General features: G+C 40.6%; 1 protein-coding gene and 1 non-coding gene across 2 annotated transcripts; both read right to left on the reverse strand.

Annotated features, from left to right (window-relative positions):
- Positions 1-2,975: 2,975 nt before the first annotated feature.
- On the reverse strand, positions 2,976-3,572 carry LOC148212920 (uncharacterized). Its single transcript, XM_088120433.1, has one exon. It carries the CDS (start codon positions 3,570-3,572, stop codon positions 2,976-2,978), a length of 597 nt encoding a protein of 198 aa, XP_087976559.1.
- Positions 3,573-6,241: 2,669 nt separating this feature from the next.
- Positions 6,242-6,348, reverse strand: LOC148212921 (small nucleolar RNA R71). The gene has a single exon (XR_015789556.1). It is a non-coding gene; the product is annotated as a small nucleolar RNA R71 (small nucleolar RNA).
- Positions 6,349-10,989: the final 4,641 nt, after the last annotated feature.

The raw sequence follows: 10,989 nt of genomic DNA on the forward strand, positions 1-10,989 counted from the left end.
GAACAAGTTGGGAGTAGAGGAAGGAATAACTTTGCCAACATTATGCAACCGAGGAGATGGGAAAGAGTAAATGAAAAGAGAGATGGTGGAGCTAAACTCAAAATTCCACCATTTAGTGGAACGGCGGACCCCGATGCTTACTTGCGATGGGAAAGGAAGATAGAACGTGTATTTCATTGCTCTACATATAGTGAAAATAAGAAGATGAGACTTGTCATTGCCGAATTCGTTAATCATGCTAATGAATGGTATCAACATCTCAAATCCGAGAAAAGAAGGAAAGATGAGGATCAAATAGAAACTTGGGAAAAACTCAAAGAAGCCATGAGAATGAGGTATACTCCCAAACATTATAAAAATGATTTGAAAACTAAACTGCAAGCTTTGAGGTAGGGAACAAAAAGTGTTGATGAGTATTATCAAGAGATGGTGATTTTAATGGAAAAAGCACACATTCGAGAAGAAGAGGAAGAAACCATGTCTAGATTCCTTGGAGGTTTGAATCTGGAAATTGTTCATCATATTGATAGAAATCCACCACCTTACTTGGAAGATATGTATCACCATGGTATCAAAATTGAAGATCAATTGAGGAAAGAAAAGCTGCTGCATTCCAAACGGAATGAATCCATGCAACCAAAAGAGAAGTTTGGTGCTATCAAACAAGTGGAGATCGAGAGCTCCAATCCTAAAAAGAATCAAGCTCCAAATGAGGTAAGGGAGAAGACTAATTCTCTTAAATGTTGGAAGTGCAAAGGGTTTGGACACATGAGCAAAGAATGTGTCAATAAAGAAATCATGGTAATAAGAAATGGTGTCATTGATTCAAATGATGGTTGTGAGAAATATGATGCAAAATTTGAGGAAGAATCTAAAGCACATGTTGATGAATTTATTAAACAAGATAGCAAACATTCTGATGTTGATGAAAGTGAGTTGAAAGAAAAGAGAGAAAGAGAAGAGTTAAGAGAGGAATTCAAAGGAGAAAGAAGAGGACAAGAGCAAGATCCAATCCATTTGTCCATATAAGCCAAATCTTATGACATTGTTGCATAAGGACCCTTACTATCAAGCTAACATACATTATCCTAGTGTTTCTACTTTTCTAAGATTTTTGCAAGAAGTTCCAACTCTTCAAATCAAGTGTGGTCGAACACAAGAAACAAAGGAAGCTATAAAGGAGCCAAGAAGAGTTATCCTATCATCTTCTCATGATCTTGAGATTGTCTTACAAGGTAAGTATAAAATATATCTTGATTTTAAAGATACTAACTTGCTTCCTTATTGTGTAGGTAACCATGGACATAAGAAACCTAAGGTGAAAGGCATTGTGGAAAACTACTTATCAAAGAATTTGTATAAAGAATTCCATGGTCGAGAAAGCAGAATGTTATGTTGGAGAATGCAAATGCAAAGTACCAAGTGGAGGAAAAATAAATCCGAGCACAATTTCAACAAACCAAGTGATTGGGTTTGGAAGCACTTTTGGAAGGAACGAAGAATTTGTCCAAGTCCAAACATAAGAAGACTAAGAAGGATGATATTACATGAAGACTTCAAGATTGCACTTCAAGGAAGTCAAAAAGTGGTGTTAACTCAAAGAAGGCAAACAAGAAAGGGCCATAGAAATTTTCAAGAAGAAAGAAGTGACATGTCCAACGAAGAAAATCATAAATCTTCAAGCTCCAATATACAACTCACAAGGTAAGGAACAAGTTGTTAAGGCTTATCATTGGACTAACTTGATTCGTTCTGATGAAGGAAATGAAAACCTTGATTTGAGGACAAATCCTTTTAAAGAAAGGGGGGATGATACGAATCCATTTGTGACCAATTACATATATCAAAGGAGCAATTATTACAAGAAAGGCAAGGAAGATTCAAGAGGCTTTCACACTGCACCTTCAAAAGCTTGTTAATGCACAAGAACCAACAAAGAGTTTTGAGCCCAAATTTATTCATAATGTTACTTCAATGAGTCAAGAAGAGAATGGAGCAAAGATGGCACGGGAAAAGTTGTCTATTTTGAGAGATGGCACGGAGGACAAAAAAAGTGTGCAGATTCGTGAACAGGTGCCTTTGCAGATTGCACCTCTTTGGAGTTTGTGAAGTCAAAAGTTGTCCAACCATATCCCAATGTGAAGCGCCTCCTACAGCACATAGATAAGACCATTTGAAGCATGACTACATTTTCTGATCCGCATTTAAGTGTCTAGAATGATGTGCAATCAAGTTTTAATTTGCATGTCTTATTTTCTACAATTTGCATTAAGTAGTATTTTGAAAAACTTTTGGTGTTCTTATGTTGAACGACCATTTGGCCTATTTAAAGGCTTGTAATGCTCTTGTTATGGAGAACTTAAGATTAAAACATATTGAAATTCAACAACTTTTGTTCCTTAACACTTTTGGTGTTGCTTCTTTCAAATCTTGCTTTAGGTTTGATGTTAAACCGATTCATTGGATTAGTCTCGATCAAACTAATTCTGGAGTGAGTCGTCTTAGGATCTAGGAGTGACCATCGTAGATTCTAAGTCCGATCTAAGAGTGATTCATCTTCTAACCTTACTCTTGGTTGGAATCATTCGGTAAGTTAGTCGTTTTTGTGAATGTTTGCAAGGATCCTAGAACGACCTCTAGCTTTGTAAACACGAGCAACCTTGGCGCTTATCACCGCCTCACCACTATCCCGACCTGAAGGGCAAGGAAAATGACCAGCCGAGACAACCTTGCCACTATCCCGACCCGAAGGACCAGAGGCATGACCAGTTGTAGCAGACTCAGGTAAAGACAAAGCCTGAAATCGGTTACCAGAAACAGCCCGCTCCACTGGACGAGTAGGAGCCACAACAGCAAGGGGCCGACCAGGCCCTGACACCACAACTGGGGAAACCAAAGCTGGAGGAGCTGACTCCGACGGGACCGGACCCCGAGGCGCCTTAGGAACCCAAACCATCTCAACAGGACAAGTCACATCAGAATGGCCAAAGATGCTTCGAACACCGCCGTGGCTTCCAGGCATACTCAACAGCAACGGTAAACAAGACATCATGAACCTTCACCTTAACTGACGAAGGAAAAGATGAAGCAGCCCGCATCTCAACACAAAGACGGGCAAAAGATAGACGGCTACGATCCTCAGTAGCCTTGTCAAGACATAGAGGTACACCCAATACACTAGCAATAACACTAAGCCCCCGGGGGGTCCACAACTCAAGCGGAATATTAGACAATTTAACCCAGACTGGAACAGAAGCAAAAGAAAAAGACTGAGGAACAATACTAGGAGTCCAAGGACGGAGGAAGAGCGGCTTCCCCCCAATGTGCCACGGCCCATGGGACAGAACCCAATCACAGGAAGAAGCATGCAGGAACTGGAACACAATGAGCCCGTCATCCAGATAAGTAATAACCGGCTCCTCCACACTTGCCCAAATCCGAGCCACCAGACGAGAGACCACAGCATAAGAAGGCCGAGAGTCCAGAAACTGACCCACCAAAGAATTAGCCCACAACTTCTCCCCCTCCCCAACAATATCATGAGAGGGAACCGCAACGAGCTCCCCATCCATCACCACTGGAGAAAACACTCAAGCCGAGACGCCACCCCAGAAGATGAACCAAAAAGGCACGCAAAGAGTCTGGGCCACAAGGAGGCAAACCACCACCATTAGCCCCCAAACACGTCCCAACCGACTCCGAAACCAAAGAGAGACCGGAAGGAACTGGCGCCAAAACAGCCAGAGCCGGCCCCGAAGAGGCCGAACCAAGCTGAACCGGCGCCAAACTTGCTAAACCAACTAGAACCGAGGGAGAACCGGGCAAAACCGGCGCCGAATCAGAAAAAGCGGCCGAGACCGGCGCCAAAACTACAGAACCAGCCAAAACCGAGGGAGAACCAGCTTGAACTGGCAGGGAACTGATTACGCTTGTTTACATGCGTAAAAAGAAGGTTTTAGATGTTGTTTTTTACTATGTTTTAACTTTGTTCGGACTTTTTCTCGGTCGTTTCAGTTCCAATTCATGCAAAATTCATATATGATGGTTTGTGGTTGGCTTATATTGTATTTATGACATTTTAGGACCATTTGGGAGTGCAAATTAATCAAAAGAAGCAAAAAGACGGACACCTCAGGAGGCGCCAGACGCCTAGGCTGCTGCAGAAAAAACTGGTTTTCTTCCAACTTTGCCCTTAATGAAACACGTCTTCCAATGCGTTTTAGTGGTTCCAACCGATGCATACGTGTAGAAGAAGTGTTCTACTATCAGTTTGAGCACGATTTAGTCAGTCAAAGGAGTTGGAAATGGGTGATTCACCATCGTTTTAGGACCTACCTAACCAATTCTGCACAGCTATAAATTCCAGCAGCTTCTCCACCAAAATCATCAAGCCTTGCTTCCTTCTCTTGATCAATTTTAGTATTTCTTTGTTGCTTTCTAAGTACTTTTGAGTTGCTTTCATTAGTTGCTTTTGGTTTTTAAATCCCGAGCACTTTACATTCCTTTATTGAGCTTTGTTTTGTTTTCGTTTGTACTTAGTTATTTTCTACTTATTCAAATATATAAAAATCCAGCACTTTGCTTATCTTCCCTTTGCCTTTACTTTATTTTTAGTTAAGAGAGTTGTGTTTTTGGAGGAAAGAGCACGTGACACTCCCCCTTGCTTGAAAGAGAAGGGCGAAGCTCTCAATCCCGAGAAAAACTCTCCGTTAGTTAACTTGCTGTATTTTCTTCAATATGTCTTTCTAAATTCCCGTCTCTAGCCCGGTTTGTGATAGTTAGCCTTTTATTTCTAAAAAGAGTTGCAAAGAAGTAGTGTTTTTGCTTTCCATTCATTGCTCAACATGTTTTCCCAAAAAGTTAGGATTTAGAGAAGGCCACTGTAAGTCTTAACAAGTCAATACTGAAAAGGTTGCTTATTTGCATTGTTGAGTGGTTAAACCGAGGAGAGGAGCGCCTTAGACATAAAGGTTCTGCTTAAGTAGCCTAGACATAGGACCTTAACCCGAGGTTGCGACTATTTCCATCCTAAAACTAAGATATCTCTCGTAATAGACATATTAGGGAATGTCTTAGAACTTTGAACTTGCTTAGACATAAGTCAAGTGAAAAGCGTAGTCGTTGGTTCCTAAAGTAAAATGCATATCGTCCTTAGCATATCCTTGATTCTTTGTTGGCTAACTTGAAGTAATTCGGGCTAAGTTTTACCATTATAAGACCAAATCCCAAATCCAAACCCATTATTTGTGACCACTTCCCATTTTACAAGAATCACTCATCTCAACGTTCACTATTCATTAAAACGTTAGAGTTTGGAAATTATTTAGAAGTCCTTGAGGATCGATACTTGGATACTCCATCCATTTTATATTACTCTGACAGGTGTGTGCTTGCATCTATAGAATTGTTACCACGCTTAGTGCGTGCGTTCAGCATAACCACCAGTCAAGTTTTTGGCGCCGTTGCCGGGGACTTTAGTTTTAAATTTATTTTCAAATTCTTTTAGTTTTTATTTTTGTGAATTGTTGTTGGGTGTAATTTCCATCCACCGTTTTTGTTCTATATTTTTGGTCGTTTATCTCACAAGGGTAAGTTAAAGTGCATGAGCACAAGATCTTTTCTTTTACCCCTTGACCCTGAGATTGAGTGGACCCTTCGAAAAACTCGAAAGGAGCAAAGACTTCGAAAACAACTAGAAAAGCAAAAAGAGAGAGAAGGTGAAATCAGTCCTAAAAGTGAGGTAGAGAGTACGAGCACATCAATGGTAGATATTCCACCTCGTCATCTGGTCGATCCACCTGTTGTTAACGGTAATATGAGGGATCATGCAAGAAATGAGGAATTCAACCATATCCAGATGACGGACAACAGAGACGTAGCAATGCGAGAATATGCCGCCACGACTTTTCAGAACTTTGATTCAGGGATAGTCAACCCTATTCCAGCCCACGCAAACTTTGAGCTTAAACCAATGATGTTCCAAATGTTGCAGACAATTGGACATTTTGGAGGGCAGGAACATGAGGATCCACATGATCATCTGAAATCATTCATTCAAATTGCAAATGCATTTCGATTACCGGGTATAACAGACGATGCTCTTAGACTAAGACTTTTTCCATTTTCTTTGAAGGACCAAGCTAGAGCATGGCTCAATGCATTTCCACCGGGATCCATCACCACATGGGGGTCATTAGTGGAGAAGTTCTTAACAAAATTCTTCCCACCTACTCGCCACGCTGATATCAGAGAGGAGATCATCTCCTTTAGACAGTATGATCGTGAACCTGTTCACGAGGCATGGGAGAGATTTAAAGAACTAATCAGGAAATGTCCGAACCATGGCTTGCCGGCATGCATCCAGATAGAGCATTTCTTTAGAGGTTTAGATCATCCTACTAAGATGATGCTAAACAATGCTGCCAACGGAGCCTTTACAAAGAAGACATTCAACGAGATAGTCGACATCCTAAATGACTTAGCTTCACACAACGAACAATGGTGTTCGCAAAGATCTAGGGCAGCACCAAAGAAGCAAGATCCAGCTGGAGTTTTGGCTCTGGACATTGCGACCTCGATGCAAAAAGAGATGGTTACAATGAACCAGAGGCTGAAAGAGATGGCGTTGGGAATAAAAAATCCATTAGCCACGCCGATACAACCTGTGCAGTCGGATTATTGCACTCCTGCCCCTGTTTGCCAAGTCAACGATCTCATTTGTTAATTTTGCAGTGAAAACCATATTTATGATAATTGTCCATATAACCTTGCTTCCGTTTTTTATGTAGGACATGGGAACAAGAGGAACTTTAACCCATATTCGAACACCTACAACCAAGGTTGGAGGCACCACCCTAATTTCTCATGGGGAGGTCAAGGAGGTTCGAGCGGTTTTAATCAAGGGCAGAGCCAGCAGAACAAGCAGCCCTATGTTCCACCTACACAACAATACATCCCGCCACCGCAACAGCAGTACAATCAGAGAACACAGACTCCACCAGTTCAAAATAACAACTCAAATCTTGAGAATATGATGAAGGAGTACATGGCCCGAACCGACGCAGTGATACAATCCCAAGCGGCATCAATGAGGAATTTCGAGACCGAATTGGGACAGCTCGCCAATGAATTGAAGAATAGACCACAAGGTTCTTTTCCAGGCTATACTGAATTACCAAAACTGATATGAACCAAGGAGCTACCGTTGTTATGCCTCATGGACCGATTACAAGATCGAGAGCTAGGAAACTTCAACAAGCTTTGCTACTTCGTGTCCAAGCGTTCTTGAACTCGACAAGAGAAATAAAGGAAGATGTGCAAGAAGTTAGAACTATGCACTTCAATTTGGTGCAAGTTATGCATTTTTAAGTGTTTTTATGGCAAGTTAAAGTCCACTTGGTCAAGGTCAAAGTCAACTCCATCAAGACAAGTCAAAGTCAACTCATTCAATTCAAAAACCAAGTCAAACACTCACATCCCTCATTATGGACGGGATTGCAATTATTTTGGTTGGCTTTCCATGTTCTTAACCTTTTCATTTGCTTGTCTTTTCATTTCTCGTAAGTTATGTCTTTTCATTTACAAGTCTTTTCATTTCTTGTAAGTTACAAGTCTTTTCATTTGCTTAAGACTTTTCATATGGCTTGTTAGGATGGCTATATATAGCCTTGAGATGTCTTGTTGTAAGACAATTTGAAGTTGAATGAAAAGTGAGTTTTCTCATTAGCTTGGTTGAGAGATTTATCTCCCATTTCTTGTGCAATTTCTTGTGTCTTTAGAATTTGCATCTTAGGATCATTCAAGCGGTGTTGATCATACCTCTTGTGGAGTGATTCGAATCACGAGTTTAGAAACAAGTTTTCTCTACTCTTGATATTGATCATCAAGGTAATCCGTTCTAAAACTTTTCCTTGGGTTGATTCCATACTTGTTTTCGGGGTTTTTGGGATTGAGTTCTATGGGTCTTGTTCGTTAGCAAGGTTCTTAGATCCAACTCTCAAGGGTTTCTTAACATTTTGGTATCAGAGCATTAGGCTCTTTGATCGGATATATGTTTCCTTGCATTTATCTCTTTGAATTCTGTGTTCCTTGCTTATGTTTTATTATATCTAAGCATATGCATTCTGTCAAAAAAATTACAAAAAAAAAAGTATCAATTCCATTCATCTTTTCCAATTTTCGTCTTCTGCATTATTATAGATCTGGATCTTATCTACAAATCTGTCTTCTTTGAAGTCTTATGATTCGACTTTCTTAGTGGTGAAATTCGTGCACTTTGCTGATTGATTTATAAAAAAAAAAAAAAACTGAACGTGAAAGCATTTATTGTTGGCATTATTGTGCTTTTGCTGATCCATAACTGAAAAAAAAAAAAAACGAAAGAAAGAAGAAAAAAAAACATAGAAGACCCCATTTGTCATTACTTCTTTGTGTAGCCTTGCATTGAAATCTCATGCTACTTCCTTGTTGCTTAATTCCCAACCATCTTTATCTTTAACTCTACTTTCGTTTCTTTCTAGCTTCCATTATAACTCTGTCCATTATTTTTTTTCTTAACTTGTTTCTTTGTTGTTATTCGGGTTACTCCCAAAATCACACTCTTGTTTGAATTCTTATGTGCTGTCTAAACCACTTGAAATGCACATAGCTTTTAACTTTGCTAGACTCACTTACCGATTTGTTTGAAGTGCATAAGAGTGTACTAAGTTGTGAGGGAGAGATTGTAAGGGAGCGATACATTATTTTGAGTGTTGAGGGTTAAACACGAGTGAACTTCACTAACGAGTGAATTAGTGAGGGAGTGCTTGTGAGGTCCATTTCTTGTCACTCTATTTTGTTTTTACAGCATGGCTAATCTTGGAGATGAAGGCAATATTTCTGATGCCCGGAGGAGAGAGGCGCTAGAAGGAACTGTTGAACGAATGATTCGTAGCATGGAGGCATTGACAGAACGGATAGGAAGGCTGGAGACTCAAAACCAAGCTCAGGAGAGAGTTCCACCACCTCCACCACCACGTGTTATGGATGAGGATGAGTATGAAGGTGATGGATCCGATCATTGGGAGGACGATCAGGCTACAGTTTTAGCGGGTCCAAGAGGGGGTGATAGACACGTTGGTCGTGGCTTAGATCGAGGGAGAGGCCGGGGAAGAGGCTATCATAATTTCCAAAGAGCCCCACGAGCGAATGCTCAAGTTGATCGAAACTTGGGAAACATCAAATTAAAACTTCCGAAGTTCTATGGTAAGACTGATCCGGAAGCGTACATTCAATGGGAGAAAGAAGTGGAGTTCGTGTTTGATTGCCATAATTTCAGTGAAGAAAAGAAGGTACGACTATGTCTTGCTCAATTCAAAGATTATGCAGTAACATGGTGGGACAAATTAATGTCAATTAGGAGACGAAACCTTGAGGCGCCAATCGATTCATGGTATGAGTTCAAGGAGTTGTTGAGGAGGCGATTTGTTCCTAGACATTTCCACAGGGACACAGCGCAAAAGCTCCAAGTGTTGAGACAAGGTAGTAAGTCTGTGGAGGACTATTACAAGGAGATGGATACGTTGATGAATCGGCTGGATCTTGAAGAGGACATGGAGAATCTCATGGCACGGTTTCTTAATGGCTTAAACAAGGAGATTGCGGATAAGGTTGATCTACAACCTTACTTTAACATCGAAGAGATGTTGCACCTTGCCATCAAAATTGAGAAGCAGCTCCAAAGGCGATCTCAAAGGTATTCTACTAAGCCCTTTTCCCATTCATCTTCTACATGGAAAACGGATAGTAAGAGTGCTGATTCTAAACTTAGAAATCGAGAGGCATATGAGAAACCAAAAGAAAAGTTTGAGAAAGGAGAGAGTTCCAAGAAGGGGAAAGAGAAAGTTGATGAACCTAATGTGAGGAATCGGGATATTAAATGCTGGAAATGTCAAGGAGTAGGACATTACAGTCGAGACTGCCCTAATAGAAGAACTATGATAATTAGAGAAGGAGAGTTTGTAACAGAAGATGAGAAGGAAGATGAGGTAGAAGAGGACGAGAATGGTGAATGTGAGAGTGAGGAGTATAGTGAAGAGGACCCTACACATATGTCCTTAGTCACTAGGAGAGCTCTCAGTACTCAAATTAAGGAGGATGGCCTAGACCAACGAGAGAACTTATTTCACACTAGGTGTCTTGTCCAAACTGTGCCTTGTAGTGTGATTATTGATAGTGGTAGTTGTACCAACGTTGTAAGTTCTATTCTGGTCAAGAGGCTTAACTTAGAGACAAAACCACATCCTAGACCATATAAACTTCAATGGTTGAGTGATTGTGGGGAGGTAAAGGTGAGTAGACAAGCTCTTGTTTCTTTTGCTATTGGAAAATATGTTGATGATGTTTTGTGTGATGTTGTACCTATGCATGCCGGGGATATATTGTTGGGTAGACCTTGGCAATTTGACCGTCGGGTAATGTATGATGGGTATGCCAATCGCTATTCTTTTACTCATCATGGAAGAAAAACTACTCTTGTACCTTTGTCACCAAAAGATGTGCATGTTGATCAATGCAAACTTGAAAAGAAGAGGCAAGAGGCTGATGCAAAAGCAAAAAGTGAAAAAGAAACAAAAGAAAATGAGTTGAGAGAAAAAAAAAGTTTGAGTGAAAAGCAAGGGAGTAGCAATCAGCCTAGTGGGAAAAATGAGAGAAAAGCCAAAACGGTGAGCTTGTACGCTAGTTCAAGTGAGGTTAGGAATGTTTTAATGGCGAAACGGACTGTTCTTGTACTTTTGTACAAAGGGTCTTGTTTTCTTACTAACGAGCTTAACACCTCCTTGCCTAGTATTTTTGTTTCTCTTTTACAGGAATTTGAGGACTTGTTTCCCGAGGAGATGCCCAAGGAATTGCCACCACTTCGTGGCATCGAGCATAAGATTGACTTCATTCCAGGTGCTACCATACCTAACCGACCAGCTTATAGGACTAATCCTACTGAAGCCAAAGAAA

This window comes from Momordica charantia (genome assembly GCF_013281855.1).
Source record: "Momordica charantia cultivar OHB3-1 chromosome 2 unlocalized genomic scaffold, Mcharantia_2.0 BLBB01000002.1, whole genome shotgun sequence".
Lineage (NCBI taxonomy): Eukaryota > Viridiplantae > Streptophyta > Magnoliopsida > Cucurbitales > Cucurbitaceae > Momordica > Momordica charantia.

Coding starts and splice junctions, on each gene's coding strand:
- LOC148212920 (XM_088120433.1), bottom strand. CDS start 3,572: ATGGATGGGGAGCTCGTTGCGGTTCCCTCTCATGATATTGTTGGGGAG.